Here is an 18241-nt window from a genome sequence, read left to right on the forward strand (position 1 = left end):
TTGATTCCTATGCAAATCAGAGACCCTATAAAAACAAAGACAAGTTGTTCTTATGAGGCATTTATTAATCAAAATGACAATTGTACAGGTTTCATATTGTGCCTTTAGTATGGCCTAATGATACTAAAAGGGTTGCCCAAATATTAGAGAATAGAAAATATGTTTTTTTCTTGAGTGTATCTACATTTTCGAACGCGAGTACAGAAGAAATTTGTCCAGAAACGCTTCCTGTAGTTCCCGTGTGACGTGATCAACAATCGACGACCCGTAGCAGCAGTATCTATTGATCTGTCTGCTATTATCAGGCAGTAAATGTATGAAAATAATGTCTGAAAAGAAGGAAAAGTAGCTCGAGAATGGATTACTGCAAAGAGGAAGTCAAAGCGGACTGCGAGGAGCTGCTGCGGCGGTTTCAGCAGTCAGAAACCGTCCGATATGAGGTCTTCGCAACGATATGGAGGGAGATGGACTTCACAAGTATCTTCTTGTAAGATTCGCGATGATATAAAAACATCTGTCTGGTGTCTGAAGCTGGTGTCACATGTGTGGGTTTGTGTCTGAGGGTCAAACTGAGGCGAGGGAAATAAGTGAATCCCCTTTCCCTTTCCTCTTTCTCCAGCGGGAACCTGCTGAGATATGAGATGAGGCAGTTCAGTCACCAGATCCTGGCCACAGCCTCCACCTTCCTCCTGCCCCCCTACTCCTTCCAGATACGAGTTGGGGGTTTGTACCTGGTCTATGCGCTGTACCACTCCCAACTGTCCGCACCCAAAGAGAAGGTTTGATCTGATACAAATTCACACCAAATAGCAGCATGATCAATAACAGGTCAAGACATTTGATTTATATTCAGAATTATCTGCACCTTCTTTATGTTTTTAAGATTAGATTAGATTCAACTTTATTGTCATCACAGAGTACAAGTACAACGAAATGGATGCAACGGATGCAAATGAGCTCACAGCTAAATCTGGCATATTTACTGTCACCATACTTTGTATACGTGACTGTTCATTAATGTGCACTGTCCTGACTAAATAAAGATCTATCTAAATGCAGTTTATTTCATAATTCATTCGTGAGTAAGTGATGTGCTTTTCTGCTGTCTGCAGATCAGGCTGGCCCTGAAGGACTGGGAGGAAGTGAAGAAGTTTCAGCAGGATGCAGTCAACGCTCAGCACTTCGACGTGGCGTACATTCTCAAACAACTCTTCTCAGAAAAAGCTTTCCACTTCACTGCCATGCCCAAACTGGTTCGATACTCTCTATTATCTCACTGGCCACAGCATCACATGAACAGGCACTGGAGAGAGTTAATGCAGATAGCTATTTCATGCATGTCAGAAGAAGGATTATTGTGTTTAAAAGTGTTTGACATTCCAGCAAATGCAGGAAAACTGTACTGTTCAACAGCTTCAAAATAGTAGGCTACTGTTCTATGGAAGGAAATGCTGCAAAGATGGATCCTGATTGGGATTCCTTCCCTCCTTTCTCTCTCTCTCATTGTGTCTCTCTCTTTCTCCTCATGTGTCTCTCTCCTCGTGTGTCTCTCTCTCCTTGTGTGTCTCTCTCCATGTGTCTCTCCTCCTGTGTCTCTCTCCGTGTCTCTCTCTCCTCGTGTGTCTCTCTCTCCGTGTCTGTCTCTCTCTCCGTGTGTCTCTCTCTCTGTGTCTCTCTCCTTGTGTGTCTCTCTCTCCTTGTCTCTCTCTCCTCATGTGTCTCTCTCCTTGTGTGTCTCTCTCTCCTTGTGTGTCTCTCTCTCCTTGTGTGTCTCTCTCTCCTTGTGTGTCTCTCTCCTCGTGTGTCTCTCTCCTTGTGTGTCTCTCTCTCCTTGTGTGTCTCTCTCTCCTTGTGTGTCTCTCTCTCCTTGTGTCTCTCTCTCCTTGTGTCTCTCTCTCTGTGTGTCTCTCTCTCCGTGTGTCTCTCTCTCCTCGGTGTCTCTCTTTCCTTGTGTGTCTCTCTCTCCTTGTCTCTCTCTCTGTGTGTCTCTCTCTCCTCGTGTGTCTCTCTCCTTGTGTGTCTCTCTCTCCTCATGTGTCTCTCTCCTCGTGTGTCTCTCTCCTCGTGTCTCTCTCCTTGTGTGTCTCTCTCTCCTTGTGTGTCTCTCCTCATGTGTCTCTCTCCTCGTGTGTCTCTCTCTCCTCATGTCTCTCTCCTTGTGTGTGTCTCTCTCCTCGTGTGTCTCTCCGTGTGTGTCTCTCTCTGTGTGTCTCTCTCCGTGTGTGTCTCTCTCTGTGTGTGTCTCTCTCCGTGTGTGTCTCCTCTGGTAGCTGAGCTACGAGGTGAAGAAGAACCGCAGCGCCAGGAAGCCTGCTGCTGTGTGTGAGGACTTCATGGACCGGGCCTACAAGCCACAGGAGCTGGTCAGCACCGAAATGCTGGAGGTGAGGTGGGTGGGTCGTCATGGAGACGACCCAGATGGTGCAGTCGTCATGGAGACGACCCAGATGGAGAGAGGAAGAGCACTAGCGCTGGTTTAGACTGAACGTTACTGCTCCGTTTACTGTCCCACTGAGGTTCTGACCCATCCAGAGTATGTGTGGGGTAGTTCTATCAGAATCAGAATTGCTTTTATTGCATAAATGTACGGATACAAAGAGTAAAAGTCTTGGGTTCAGATTCAATTAGACATTGGCATTGCAGCAGAAATACAAAATCAAAATCAATAATAGAATTAGCAGGATATAAACAACAAAATCAATAATAGAATTAGCAGGATATAAACAACAATCAACAATAGCTGTATATCCAATAGCGTCAGGGCTAAGTGCCTTACTCAAGGACACACTAGTGGTGGTGTTCCCAGGTGGGATTTGATTTGCAGGATCATAATCTCTTAACTGCACCACACATACTCAGGGTGGATCATAATCTCTCCACGAGTCCAACTCCCTGTCCACCACCACCACCCCTCCTGCAGGGTCACTCCCCCTCCTGTAGGGTCAGTCCTGTAACACCTGATAGGTTGCAGGTTCTGATGTGGTGTTGGACTCTGTTGACTCACACAGGAGATAGCGAACGTACAGGAGCACTATGAGCGGGCCAAGGCAGCCATCTGCGCCTCGCTGGGCCAGGCAGAACCAGAACCAGGCCTCAGGCTGATCCGCCACGACCTGCTTCCCCGGCTACGCAACACGGTGGTGGGGTACTACAACTGGCAGAAGGAGAAGGTTAGAGATGTCCTTGTTGTGTGACATGGAACTGTCATTGGTAACACATAACGTAACTTTGCATAATGTGTTTGTGTGTCTTGGAGAAAGACACATCTTGATTGTATGAAAGATGGGGAAAAGGTACAGTACCAGTCAAAAGTTTGGACACATCTTCCCATTCAATTGAATACCGGTAGACCTTTTCTGAAGTTATGTTCTTTATGTGAAACTATCTCCAGGGTTCTCAAGGCGGAGGCGATGAAGATGGTGGTGAGGGAACTTCAGACCGGCAGGAGGTGAGTTTCAGTTATACTGTACGTATCCTCTGATGTGCAATATTCTGCTGTGATGCTCTGATGTTCTTCAATGCTGCTTTTTACACTTCCTTTAACTTCCTTTGAACTTTAATGACTTATTGTAATATATGGGTGTATGTGGTACATGAATGTTGTAGTGTGTGTATGCAGGTATCGTTTTTTTTTAGGTGCTGCATAACAAATTTCGTTGTGCAATGACAATAAAGCTTTCTGATCAAAATAAACCTACCTTTGACCAGCTGTGTCTTTTAACACAAAATCCATAAATTAGATATTTTTTTATGATCAGCTTTCCTTCTGCAGTGATGATTTAGCCAGAAGGTGGCGCTGTGGTAAACACACCTTCTCATCTCTCTTGTTTTTTCTCCACAGTGTTCCAAGAGAGCTGAGCTCCTCGCCTCCATCAAGTCTAAGTCATATGGACAGCTAGTGGAGGTTGGTGAAGTGTTTCCTGTCATACATACACACATATACAATGTTTAACAAATTAATGGTTGATTTGAAGACTTCCAATAATCCATGCAAAGTAGTAAGATTATACTGTGATGCATGGTGCTTCTATGATCATCCAGAGTTCCTTAATGGCGCTTTTCCACTACCGTGCCGTACCGAGCCGGGCCGCGTGAGCCCGGTTTGTTTTTCTTTCTCCACTGCCAGCCGAGCCGGGCCGAGTCGGGCCAGGCTGTGTGTGACGTGCGACGCTGCAGACCGTTGATTGGTCAATGGAAATCGTCAAGACGTTTTTCTGACTTTTATTCTGAATTCTTTTTTTCTGACTTTTATTCTGAAAAAAAAGGTTCAGACTTTTATTCTGAAAAAAAGGTGTAGACTTTTATTCTGAATTTATTCTGAATCCCATGTTCATAGACTTCATCGATAACCGCCACTTTTAAATACCACAACAGATTTCACTCTCGGAAAATGTCTCTTACTGTTTCTGTAATAACTTATTAATAAAGATTAGAAAAATGATGATAACCATCTAATTATCTTAGTTTAATGTCACAACAAGCATAACAAAAAAATTGCTATTATGGCGATGTGCTGTGCCTATGCTAGACCGTTCCTCAGTCCAGCGCGCTTCATCATCCCCCTTCTAAAACTGCCATCCCCCCTTTTCGTCCCTTATGTCATTTTATCAATGAACATGGTATTACTGTTATTTCAACATTCAAGCCTCTTTCACACATAGTTCCCTGTAACTTCAATGGAATCCCAAGCTGTGCCGTCCAGGCATTTTCGCCATTCACTCATGAGCCAAATGCCAGTAGATTCGCGTCTTGCTCCCTTTAACACATGTCGGCATTTCCCTGGTTGCGCGATCTACTAGAACTACTCGATCTACTAGAACTGAAAGCGGCAAGTAACAGGCACGTAACATCCATATGTTGTATAAATAAATATATTTGACTACCAGCAAGACACCGGAGCACTCGTATCTATAACAAACGCGGAGATTGTATGAGCCCCGCGTCAGTCCAATGGAAGCGTCAAGCACAGCCTCAAGCGTCAAGCACAGCCACTGAACTGATGGGTGATTCTGATTCTGATTCTGGTTCTGGTTCTGGTTCTGGTTCTGATTCTGATTCTGATTCTGATTCTGGTTCTGGTTCTGATTCTGATTCTGATCCTGATCCTGATCCTGATCCTGATCCTGGTTCTGGTTCTGTCCGCCTCCTCAGGCCTCCAAGGCACGGCGTCACCGGCAGGTGGAGAGCGGAGAGACGGCCAGGGAGGCGGGGCCAGACGACACCAGACAGAGAAGACAGAAGCCGTCACTCAGACAGAGGACCAGGAAGTCCCCGCTCACAGGTCAGTGGGGGGTCCACTTCCTGCCTGCAGGCTTGGTTCAAGGTTCAAGGTTTCTTTATCGTCTCCTAGGGGAAATTAGCTTTGCAGCCACGTTCACACACAGAATACAAAAGGGACAACATCACATGGACCTCAACACAATAATCAATACAATAAAATCGCAGAGCTAATACAGAGAAATGGAAATTCATACCAGTGCAAAAAGTGCAAGTGTGCAAATGTGTATGGGGAGTACAAGAATGCAGCCAAAGTGCTATTTGCCGTTTAGCATATTAATAGCGCTAGGTATGAAGGAAACATCAAATCACCATCTCTGTCCAATAGGAAGCTTGAAGGAGGAGACCGTGAAGTCCACCAGCCTGTGGTGCCTGACAGCGGTGGAGGCTGAACAGACTGGAGGTAATGTGGTGAATATGTAGCATGATGCTAACGCTGTTAGATGGCTTTGATGGCATCATCGGTTGATTAATTGTATAATATTGGTTTACAATGAAACCAACAGCCTGACTTTATGTGATTTGTTATGTTGTGGTGTAATATGAAGTATGACGTTTTCTCTCTCTGCTTGTTCCACTCAGTTAAAAAAAAGAAAATAAGATTCAAATGGTGACGCTAGAGAAGAGGATACATAAACGGAAAAGAGAAAAGAGTCTTCCTTCTCCAGATCACCCATGATGCACCACTGTTCTCTGAGCTACACACTGATTGGTCAGTCTCTCACATGACAAGTGGTCGTCATTAATCCTCGTGATTTTAAGAAGCCGGGTTCATGTTTTTTTTACTATAACTTTTTTATTGCTAAAATCTTAAAGTCTACGAATGCATGTTATGTTATGACAAAGGAATGGTGTTCATAACTTGTGACGCCTAGGAGGACAACGTGAATGCCCACAAGAAGAAAAAAAATGTGTTGCTTGAAAGTATTGTAAAACTTTTTGAAGACTCTTCATGGCCATCAACATGACAATGTGAACTACTGTGTTTAAAATGTTTAACCTCTTTTATATTGTACAGTTTTGTACAGTTAAAGTTCAGAGACGATAATGTGGTTGTCAGGCCATCAGGCCTCCCTTTTTTTAAATTAAAATGTTTTCTAATTATTTTATATGTTTCATACTCTTTTTATATTCTCTGTGGCCCCCTGCTTTCCAGCCTCGGCTAGACACTCCCTCACCCTCTCCCCCTCCTCGTCCCTCACCCCGTCCCCCACCCTCACCCTCTCCCTCACCTCCTCCCTCTCCCTCACCCTCACCCCCTCCCTCACCTATCCCTTTACTAGACACTCCCTCACCCACCCATTTACTAGACACTCCCTCACCCTCTCCCTCATCCCCCTCCCTCACCCTCTTCCTCACCCACCCATTTCCTAGACTCTCCCTCCCTCACCCCCTCCCTCACCCGCCCATTTACTAGACACTCCCTCACCTCCTCCCTCACCCACCCATTTACTAGATCCTCCCTCACCCTCTCCCTCAACCCCCCTCCCTCACCCACCCATTTACTAGACACTCCCTCACCCTCTCCCTCACCCACCCATTTACTAGACCCTCCCTCACCCTCTCCCTCACCCTCTCCCTCACCCACCCATTTACTAGACCCTCCCTCACCCACCCATTTACTAGACACTCCCTCACCATCACCCCCTCCCTCCCACCCCTTTACTAGACCCAACCTCACCCTCTCCCTCACCCACCCCTTTACTAGACACTCCCTCACCATCACCCACTCCCTCTCCCTCCCACCCATTTACTAGACCCTCCCTCACCCACTTCCTCACCCCCTCCCTCACCCACCCCTTTACTTGACTGTCTATTTTCATGCAGACAGACTGTCTGTATGAACGCTTACTACTCTCTGGTCATCTGGCGGGATGTTTTCACATGCGTCATTAACTATACATCCTATATTATGGCATGACAAATAATATTATCTCTATAACTAATATACAGTATGTCCCAGATATGACTTATATTCTAGTCAGCGTGTCTCTATGAAGTCTCAGAGTTGTCTGATCCATCTCAGCGAGGCAGGCTGAGGCTATGTGCTGCTAGGTCTGTGACGCTAGGTCTGTGACGCTACTAGTCTCCTAACGGGCTACCACCCTGGAGGAAGAATGTCATGCTCTATTACCTGTCAGCTCCTCACACTCCCAACCCTCGCCTCCTTCTCTGCTGTCTACCCCCCTTTATTCACACAGCCAGTTATTCTTTAGTCAATGTCTTTTTGTCAGTACGGATTCCTAAATATTTCTTTCAGCTGAATTGTCAATTGTTTTTGCATGAAATGGAGGAATTTATGGAGTTTTGTGGGTGAGTTGTGAGTTGTGAGGACGTTTGGAGCATGTTTGTGTTCTAGTCTTCATTGGGACAGTCGTCATTGGGGCAGGCTGGACAAGCAATGAAAGGCTGAGCCAACTAGTGAAGAACCCAGAAGCTGTAATGTGATTTTAGGACATCAAACCATTAGACTGATAGTCACCAATAGCGGTAAGTAGGCTTTAGATTCTCCTTTTCTATCGTGCTCTATTATTTCTAACCATTGTCATTTTATCGCTATAATTTGTTTTATTTTTATTGTATTTAGGGTGTAGTAGTTAATTGTGGTGGGTCAGGTCAATTCACCTGAGAGGTCACTCGAAAAAGATTTAGAGAATTGGATGTCAAGACTAAAAACCCATCTTTTTAATATTGCCATTAAATAACTAACATTGATTAAATGATGATTAGATAACGATTAAAGCACTTTTAGCTGCAGATACGTTTGCAGGAAAAGTGCTATAGAAAATAAAGGTTATTATTATTATTAATTGTCGGGGAGGGAAAAGCGGGCAGGCGAGCGCGTCATTGTCTGGATGCAGCATGAGCGACGGTGTGTTACCGTCAGGGTGGCCAGAGGAAGGATGAGAGGGACATAGGAGGAAGGATGAGAGGAACATAGGAGGAAGGTGAGGGGAACAGAGGAAGAGTCCAAACCGTCAATGCGGCTAGAGAAAGCAGCGAGGAACACGGTGGTCCGCAGTACCCCGCAGCACCCCGCCGCTACCCGGCCGTGGACAGGACGATGTGACCCACCCGGGACGCCACTGCGACGTCGTTAATCATATTGGACCTGACACAGACCCGACCATGTCCTCAGATAGTAAGTATCAGACACGACCATGTCCTCAGATAGTAGTAAGTATCTATCAGACGCTGATTAGTTTGGTGTATTGAGTCGCCACGCAGGGCTGCAGTGGGCTACAGAGACTATGCGGAGGATCCGTCCATCCCCGCTGCGGCTGGTTGATCCATGTTGTTGTTGTTGTTGTTGTTGTTGTTGTTGTTGTTGTTGTTGTTGTTGTTGTTTTTCCTGTATCGTGGAGCTGCAGTCGGCTGATACGATCATCAATTAAAATAGGATACCGCTAGTTCATTATAGACTTCATCTAGAATTGAACTAAAGGCCCTGATGGCTACCTGTGTGTTGAGATGTATTGAGTTTTTACCTCCCTTCCCGATCCTTCCACATCCTAATGATTATAAACAACTTCGGAGAGGGTAACAATTGAACAAATAAACAGCAAATGTTCGGGTTATACAAGTATGGACATAATACTGGACGTAATAGTGTTATAAGGCTACACTCACCTCTTGTATCCAATAACCAGTTCACAGACAGGCCTGCAGTAGCCTATATTTTGCTCAGTCAAGTGGCTAAAACATTGCGTGACTGTGACATTTTCAGAATTGTATTTAATTTCACCTAACCATCTCCTCCTCTCATGCATCCATCTTCAACTCTACAGGTTGCGAGGTTGAAATGTTGACACACACACACACACACACACGCACACACACACACACACACACACACACACACACACACACACACACACGCATTTACACGCAATTACACACGCACACGCACGTTCACTCTCCATTAAAGCCTTTGTAAATCAATAGACACTAATGTTAATGTAATACTCACTGTGTCGACCTTGTACCGTGGGAGAAGATTAGCTTGTAGATGCAGATAGTTTGTTTCGCTTCAAATACCATTTCCGTGCACTTTGTGAAACAGCTGAGCTATTATCGTTACCATTACAATATCTGAATGCCTTTTGGGGGAACACGTTCTGCCCATCAGCAAATGTACCTCACAAATCATAACCGTTTTTTTCTTGGCAGGATATAGTCTATATTGAAAGGACAAAGGTAATTATGAATCCTTACTTTAAGTGGCACTATGTCAGAGAAGTAGCCTTGAGAACCGATAGTTCTCGACCCTAATGACCCATAGGACCAGGATCTCCTGTTTCCATGGCGAGAGGCAGTTTGATGTACAAGTACACCCCCTGGACATGACGCTGGTATGTCGCAGGGTCATACCCCCAATCTAACCCTTAATGCCAAGCAGGGAGGCATCGGGTACCATTTTTATAGTCTTTGGTACGACTCGACCGGGGATCGAATTCACGACCTCCCGATCTCAGGGTGGACACTCTAACCGCAAGGCCACTGAGCTGGTTTGTTATGTCAGAGAACCTTGTTAATTCACTCTCAAGCATCCTTTTCCTCACCCTGATTTGTCAAACACAATCCTGTTGTGTGAGGTCATCATCAGATGACAGTATGAAGATTGATGAGAGGTGTGTCTGCCAGCTGTAGATTAAGGATGCTTAATGGCTGTTTCATGAACTCATGGACAGGTTGGAGCTTAGACGCCCAAAAGGTTAACAGCCTCTCTGAGAGAGAGACACTGGCAAAAGTGTGTGTATAATGTGTATCCATCCATACTTTTCTAGGTCATCTTCCATGGGATGTCTTATGTTATGCATTGTGCTCTGGCAGTGATGTAAATTAGTTATTGTCGTGTGGTTATTTGTGCCCTGTTCATCTTTAAATGGATATTGAGTTAGATTTGAACGGATGGTCACTGTATCCCCTGGTGATGCTTAACATCCATGGACCCAACCGGCCTTGTGTCAACAGGCCAAGCTGGTGGAGGTTGTGTAGTGGTGTGGGGAATGTTTTTTTTGGCACACGTTGGGCTCGTTAATACCAATCAATCATCGCTTGAGTGCCACAGCTTATATTAGTATTGTTGCTGACCTTGTGCATCCCTTCAAGGCCAAAATGTACCCATCTTCTAATGGCTACTTCCAGCATGATAATGCACCATGCAGCTGTCTCAAACTGGTTTCATGACCAGAATAATGAGTTCAGTGTTCTTCAGTGGCCTTCCCAGTCACCGGATCTGAATCCAATAGAATACCATTGGGATGTGGTAGAACGGGAGATGCACAGCTTCAAAGTGCACCTGAAAAATCTGGGATTGCATGATGCAGTCATGTTATCATGGACCAGAATCTCAAAGGAATGTGTCCAACATCTTATGGAATCAATGCCACGAAGAATTGCGTCCGTTTTCAGACTAAAGGGAGGCCCTACCCAGTGTTAGTATAGTGTTCCTCCTAATGTGTTCAGTGAGTGTACCAGTCATCAAGCTCTTCTTCAGCAGAGATGAACTCAGCCTCACCCCTCCTCTCTCTCTCATGGGGAGGGACTGGCGAGATGCCTTCTGATCTCCCATCTCTGTGGATGTTCCATCCAGGGCTGAGTGGTGTGTTCTGTGGATCTTCTATGTCCTGAGTGGTGTGTATCTCTGTGGATGTTCTAGTCATTAGTGTGTGTATCTCTGGAGGTTCCAGGGCTGAGTGGTGTTGTATCTCTGGATCTTCTAGTCCTGAGTGGTGTGTGTATCTGTGGACCTTCCAGGGCTGAGTGGTGGTGTATCTCTGAGGAGGTTCTAGTCCTGAGTGGTGTGTATCTCTGTGGAGGAGGTTCTAGACCTGAGTGGTGTGTATCTCTGTGGAGGAGGTTCTAGTCCTGGGTGGTGGTTAGTGTTGTTCCGATACCATTTTTTGATCCCGATACCGATACCGATACCTGACCGTGCAGTACTTGCCGATACCGAGTACCGATCCGATACCACGGCGTTTGAAAAAACAAAACAAAAAAACATGTTTTTTGAGCCGCATACTCACCTCGATGTAAAATTATTGCTAACACTTAGTCTGGCACTGCTCAAAACCTTTGTAAAACAGGAAAAAATACCAACAGAGAGTGAATACTATAGAACTTTTTTTTATTGTCTACCTGGTATGGTGACAAGAAAATCAACCCCTTATAAAACCTGAAATGTGGCTCTCACAGATGCCAATCAGTGCAATATCCATTTAAGATATAAAACAGTCGTAGTAGTAGTGCAACAGCAAGTGAACATTTACAAACAAAATAACTTTAGTACTTAAAAAAAAAAAAAAAAAAAAAAAAAAAAAAATCGGATTTTTTTTTTGTTAGTACTCGCCGATACCGATACCAGCATTTTTGTGCGTATCGGTGGCCATGCCGATACTAGTATCGGTATCGGAACAACACTAGTGGTGGTGTATCTCTGTGGAGGTTCTAGTCCTGGGTGGTGGTGTATCTCTGTGGAGGAGGTTCTAGTCCTGAGTGGTGGTGTATCTGTGGATGTTCTAGTTCGTAGTGTTGTATCTCTGTGGAGGTTCTAGTCCTGGGTGGTGGTGTATCTCTGTGGAGGGAGGTTCTAGTCCTGAGTGGTGTGTATCTCTATGGAGGTTCTAGTCCTGAGTGGTGTGTGTATCTCTGTGGAGGGAGGTCCCAGGGCTGAGTGGTGTTCTATGTTCTCAGATCCTCTGAGTTGGATCGGGCGCCTGAGTAAAGTATATAACCCCCTGCTGCTTATGCTGCTGTTCACCGTGGCCTAGTTACACAGCCATGCCTAATTCATGGGTTCCTTTCACTGTGTCAGCGGGGGGGAGCATGGAGGGGAGCATGGAGGGGAGCATATCTTACCACTTACACTGGTGCCACGTGAGTAATCAGGGATAGGGGTGGGAGAGGGGGGTGTATAGGGGGGGGGGGGGGTGTAGGGGAAACAAGTTTTACCACTTACACTGGTGCTGGAGATATGGGGGGATGGAGGGTGGGTGGGTGGGGGGGGGGGAGTTAACTGAATCAAGCTGATTAGCTGAATCAGGAAATGGAAATATCATACTGACATTCATGTATTTCCTTACTGTATTTATATACTATTATACTATTTATTTACTGAGCTGCTGGAGTTTACTGGGGGGTTCAATCAATATAGATTTCTTAGCCGATAGAAATGTAGCGTTGGAGCATTTCCTGATTTATTAATTCAGGTTTTCTTCGTGAGCTACATATCTAAAACAACTGTGAGACGTGTTTGAAGCCAAGCCCAGTGGGAAGCTTAATGCTTAACCCTGCAGGTCACTTTCATCACCTCCTCCATGTTGTTGAGTCTAGGAGGAAGGGTGGTTCGCCCTTTAGCCACTGGTACAGGAAGACACCAAGGCAGACGGAGAGAGAGAGCAGGTTCCTGTCGAGTCATGACCGGGGTCGGTTAGGAGGTGGAGGAAGGAGGGAGAGAGGAGAACACTAAGTCAGACAGAGAGAGAGAAGGCTCCTGTCGAGTCTTGACCGGGGTCAGTTAGGAGGTGGAAGGAGGGAGAGAGGAGGACGTAGGGCTGAGCTGAGCTCTGGCCCTGGAGGTGAAGAAGGAGACATGGAGGGAGTCAGAGGACCGACAGACTCCCAGGCGTCCTCTACAGAGGCAGGGCCGACTGTCCGCTCTGACAGGAATCGTGAGCTGCTGCTTTCATTTGATTTCCATGTTCTTACATGCTGTCTGCTATGGGAGGTGTATGTTATATGATGGGGCGCCTGTGGCACAGGTAGAGCCGGCGTATAATGTTCGTAAGGTCGGCAGATCGGCGGTTCGAACCCGGGCTGGCCACATGTCGAGGTGTCCTTTGGCAAGACACTGAACCCCAAATTGCTCGGCGCCTTGCATGGTAGCTTGCCGCCATTGGTGTGTGAATGGGTGAATGAGAGGCTGTTGTAAAGAACTCCTTTGTTGAAACGTTGAAAGACAAGATGAATTTTGAATTTTGAATTCATTGAGTGCCATGAAAGGCGCCTTATAAAATAAATGTATTATTATTATTATTAAGATGAAAGTTGACAGTTGGTAGTTGACAGTTGGCAAAGATCAAACTTACAGTTTGCACCAACGTACGGTTTGCTACGGTCTAAGATGGTGTTTCGGGGGCCAAGCACACTTCACAATTTCCACAGAAATTATACCTCTGGTTTTATTACAATTGTCTCACAAAGGGCTCAGAACCTCTGTGAAGAGAATTCCATTGACTACAAATGACCAACAGGAGGCGCTGTTTCTGTAGGTCAGAAGTTCCCCTAAACTAAAGTATCCATGCAATCTACCCAGCAGAGGGCGTCTGCGCCTTAACATTGTTAGCAGTGCAGCTCCGATAATACGGTGCTGAAACAGGAAAAAAAAGACCGTGATTATTTCCATGATGTGATGGCCTTCAAATAACATTTCTACATTCAGATTCAAGAATCATACGTCGATATTTAGTATAAACATTCAACAAACAAGTTTGCACTCCAGCATGGTCTTCTTGTTTCTTGGTGCTTGACGGCGGTTAGACAGTCTCCTCGACGCTGAAGAGCTCTCGTGCTCCTCCCGCCCAATCAGGGCATGACTGACAGCGCCATGGTAACATAGGCCCTTTATGTGTGTGCGTGTGTGCGTGTGTGTGTGTGTGTGTGTGTGTGTGAGTGTGAGTGTGAGTGTGTGTGCGTGTGTGGGCACAGACAGCAGCGCTCATTATTATCCCTAACAGAGTCATTGGGCTGTTTCCATGGAAACCAACTGTGATGCTCTCAGGTGTGTGTGTATGTTTGTGTATGCGTGTGTTTGTGTGTGTGTGTGTGTGTGTGTGTGTGTGTGTGAGAGAGAGTGTGTTTGCGTGTGTGTGTGTGTGTTTGTGTTTGCCTGTGGGTGTGTGTGAGCTATGAGGTAGCGTTGTGGTCGGGTTCGAGATAGTGAACAGGGGGAGAAAACATGATGTGACTTGGAGATAGGGTTCAGCTCGACCTCCATCGCCCCCCCTGCCCACCCCCCCCCCCCCCCTTCACCCGCACGCACAACGTGTAAGGCAAGTTTATTTGTATAGCACATTTCATACAACAGGGGCAATTCAAAGTGCTTTACATACATAATTAAAAAATACAGCAAGAGGAGCATAGTAAGAAAATAAAAATTACAATGAGTAAAAGCAAATATAAGAAGTAAATAGATAAAACATTTAATAAGACCATGATGTGATGTTAGTTAATGGAAAAAAGACATTGATAGAAGTGTTTGTGTTTAATCATAACTGGTGCAAAACATGAAGGTTTTTAGCTTAGATTTAAGGGGTTTGGGCCTGTTTGATTTCTTCAGGGAGTTTGTTCCAGGAGCATGCAGCAGCGTGACTGAAAGCTGCTGCACCGTGTTTTGTTTTTTACTCTTGGAATTATTAGCTGATTAGTCTCAGCTGACCTTAGGGACCTTGCGGGAATATAGGGTGGGAGGAGATCTGATATGTATTTTGGTCCAAGACCATTTTGTGATTTGTATGTATTTAGGAGGATTTTGAATTCAATTCTCTGAGAGACTGGTAGCCAGTGCAGGGATCTCAGGATTGGTGTAATGTGTTCAAATTTCTTTGTTTTTGTTAGGACCCTAGCAGCGGCATTTTGGATGAGCTGCAATTTACGAACAGCTCCTTTAGATAGGCCTGTTAGTAGACCATTACAATAATCAAGTTTACTCGAAACAAATGCATGGATGGGTTTTTCAAGGTCTTGCTTGGACATGAAACCTCTCATTCTTGTTATGTTTTTCAGGTGATAGTAGGCTGATTTAGTTATCGAGTTTATGTGGCTGTTGAAGTTTAGATCGGAGTCTAGAATTACACCACACACACACACACACACACACACACACACACACACACACACACACACACACATCTGCTGGTGCATCACTTACATGGATTAGTGTCGTGGTCTAAATAGTCACCAGAACATCTCAGAATAAAGATCAGGCTCACACACACACACACACACACACACACACACACATACACACTCACTCACACCTACCTACCTGTATCTGTGCCGGCCTGTCACACACACCACACCTGAACAATGGCCTATTCATAGAGAGCAAACACACACACCCACAACCACACACACACACACACACACACACACACATCCTGCCCCTCCCCTCTGTCCCTACACACCCCTGTCTACCTGAGGGCTAAATGCCCTGGGTTAGCGAACACACACACACGCTCAGGACTGTTCCTCTACAGAGACACGCTAAGACACTGAGGTGCGTAGGTGAGTGTGTATATGTGTAATCTGTGTATGTGTGTATGTGTGTAATCTGTGTAGGTGAGTATGTATGTTATGCGTGTACCGGTATGTGTGTAATCTGCGTAGGTGAGTGTGTAAATGTTTTTCGCCCATTCAAGTACAGCTGCTGAGGGTTTATGTGGATGTGAGTGGGTTTGTGGGTATGTGCATCTGAATGTTTGTTTGTGTGTGTGTGTGTGTGTGTGTGTGTGTGTGTGTGTATGTGTGTGTGTGGGTTAGTCACTGTCACGGTTCTGAGAGTGAATACTTAAAACATTAGAATGGTTGGTTATTATGCCACTTTCCCCCTGGCTTTGAAGTGAGAGAGAGAGAGAGAGAGAGAGAGAGAGAGAGAGAGAGAGAGAGAGAGAGAGAGAGAGACAGAGAGAGAGAGAGAGAGAGAGAGAGAGAGAGAGAGAGATGTGTGTGAGATCAGATGAGATCACGATCACGCTGAATCACACCACAGAGGTGTGTGTGTGAGGTGCTGGGTTACTGTACAGTGAGGAGCAACAAAGAGGCTTCACACACGGTCCCTGGGTCTGTTGGGAAGTGATTACTGTGTGTGTGGTAATTAGCTGTCTTCTCTGTGTGTGTGATTATTTTGTGTGTGTGTGTGTGTTGCTGCTCCAGCTGTCCTTGGCCTTACACTGTTTCTGCACATCCGGCTCTCCAAGAGAAATAGTGTGTGCGTGCGTGCGCGCGCGTGTGCGCTCCGGTGCGTATGTGTGTGTGTGTGTGTATGGTCCAGGCAGATTGTGCTGCTGAGTCTCTGTCGGAGGAGCAGGTGTCAGACCCTCACACTTCCTGTCCATCTGGAGGGGGGGGGCGGGGATACTGGGCGCTCTGTCTGTCTGTCTGTCTGTCTGCCTGTCTGCCTGCCTGCCTGTCTGTCTGTCCATCTGGGAGGGTGGGGACACTAAAATGATAATCTCATGGATGGCCTTTCCTTGCATCCATACCTCTGTATGACAGGGGGGGTGGTTGGGTTTTTCCTCAGATTTTGTTGTTGTTTGAATTGGAATTGGAAAAATCACACACACACACACACACACACATCTACACACCCTCCTTTACACACATACAGTAGATACAGCCTCAACTGTCAGAGATACACACACACACACACACACACACACATCCCCCCCCCCCCCACACTCCTACAGTAACCCATTCTTTACACACACACACACACACACACACACACACACACACACACACACACACACACACACACACACACACACCTACAGTAGCCCATTCTTTGTTATTGATTTCATGCTGTGTGTGATAGTTGTTTCTCCAGGGCACGGAGTCACGACAGAGCTGTGTGTGTGTGTGTGTGTGTTTATGTGTGTGTGCTCTCTCTTCCATTGATTGTGTTCCTCCAGGGAGGTTGTCGTGGAAACCACAGGGCCATGGCTCCTCTTGTATGGGTGTATTCATGACCAGAGAGACTAGAGAGAGACTGTCTGGTCACTGAGACTGGAGTACACACTCGCTCTCTCTCTGTCTCTCACTCTTTCTCTCTCTCTCTCTCTCTCTCTCTCTCTCTCTCTCTCTCTCTCTCTCGCTCTCTCTCTCTCTCTCTCTCTGTCTCTGTCTCTCACTCTTTCTCTCTTTCTCTCTTTTACATTTACATTTTTGGCATTTAGCAGACGCCTTATTCCAAAGCGACTTACAATCAATACATTTGACTAAGCAAGTGAATCATCAAGCAGGAAGAATAATCCAGCTCAGGCCCGGGGCCATTGGCAGTCTCTGCGATAGAGGAAGATTTTCATTCTATCACCTTCTTCTAAACCTAGACAATTTAAAAAAAAAAAACATATAGACTCTGGAGAAACAGAGGGGGGCAATAGAAGTTTAGGGGACACAGTAAAGGGGAAAAGCGGGTGTCTTCAGGAGACGCAGTGCAGGGGGGCAGTAGATGTCTCAGGAGGAGCAGTTAAGGTGTAACCTGAAGAGATGGGTCTTCAGTCTCTGACGGAAGATGGGTAGTGTAGTAGTGTCTCTTTCTCTCCCTCTCTCTCTTTCTCCCTCTCTTTCTCTGTCTCTCTCTTTCTCTGTCTCTCTCTCTCTCTGTCTGTCTCTCTCTCTTTCTCTCTGTCTCTCTGTCTCTGTCTCTCTCTCTCTTTCTCCCTGTCTCTCTCTCTTTCTCTGTCTCTGTCTCTGTCTCTCTCTCCCTCTCCCTCTCTCTCGATCTCTCTCTCCCTCTCTCTCCCTCTCTCCCTGTCTCCCTCTCTCTGTGTACAGTGCCCCCCCAGGTTCTTTGGACAGTAACCCCTTTGACAAGTTCACAGGGCTGACAGCGTGACCAACCATAGAAGGACAGACTTCTACATTTGACCCTCTCTCTCTCTTTCTCTTTCTCTGTCTCTCTCTCTCTCTCTCCTCTCTCTCTCTCTCTCTCTCTCTCTCTCTCTCTCTCTCTCTCTCTTGACCTCAATAGAAGCAGACTTCCACCACAGCTTCTATCTCCAGTATTATTGTTTAGCACCATTTATCAGGAGGCTTGTTTGGTTTGACAGAGCTACAGAGACAGTTGTGTAATACATACTGTACATGCATAGTTATATAACACACAGTCTCTCTCTCACATCCTGTTTCACATCAGGCTGAATCACATTTGGAATGAATGATCATGCACGGCTAATTCCAA

At 45.8% G+C, this 18241-nt stretch overlaps 1 protein-coding gene across 1 annotated transcript; it reads left to right on the forward strand.

Annotated features, from left to right (window-relative positions):
- Positions 1 to 315: 315 nt before the first annotated feature.
- snapc1b (small nuclear RNA activating complex, polypeptide 1b) lies at positions 316 to 6376 on the forward strand. The gene is made up of 10 exons (XM_080537610.1): positions 316 to 487; positions 620 to 779; positions 1113 to 1253; positions 2271 to 2384; positions 3009 to 3170; positions 3392 to 3448; positions 3842 to 3904; positions 5152 to 5281; positions 5606 to 5680; positions 5860 to 6376. Exons 1-10 carry the CDS (start codon positions 357 to 359, stop codon positions 5889 to 5891), a joined length of 1065 nt encoding a protein of 354 aa, XP_080393736.1. The 5' UTR covers positions 316 to 356; the 3' UTR covers positions 5892 to 6376.
- Positions 6377 to 18241: the final 11865 nt, after the last annotated feature.

The sequence above is a fragment of the Nansenia antarctica genome (genome assembly GCF_963989245.1).
Source record: "Nansenia antarctica genome assembly, chromosome: 1".
Classification (NCBI taxonomy): Eukaryota; Metazoa; Chordata; class Actinopteri; order Argentiniformes; family Microstomatidae; genus Nansenia; species Nansenia antarctica.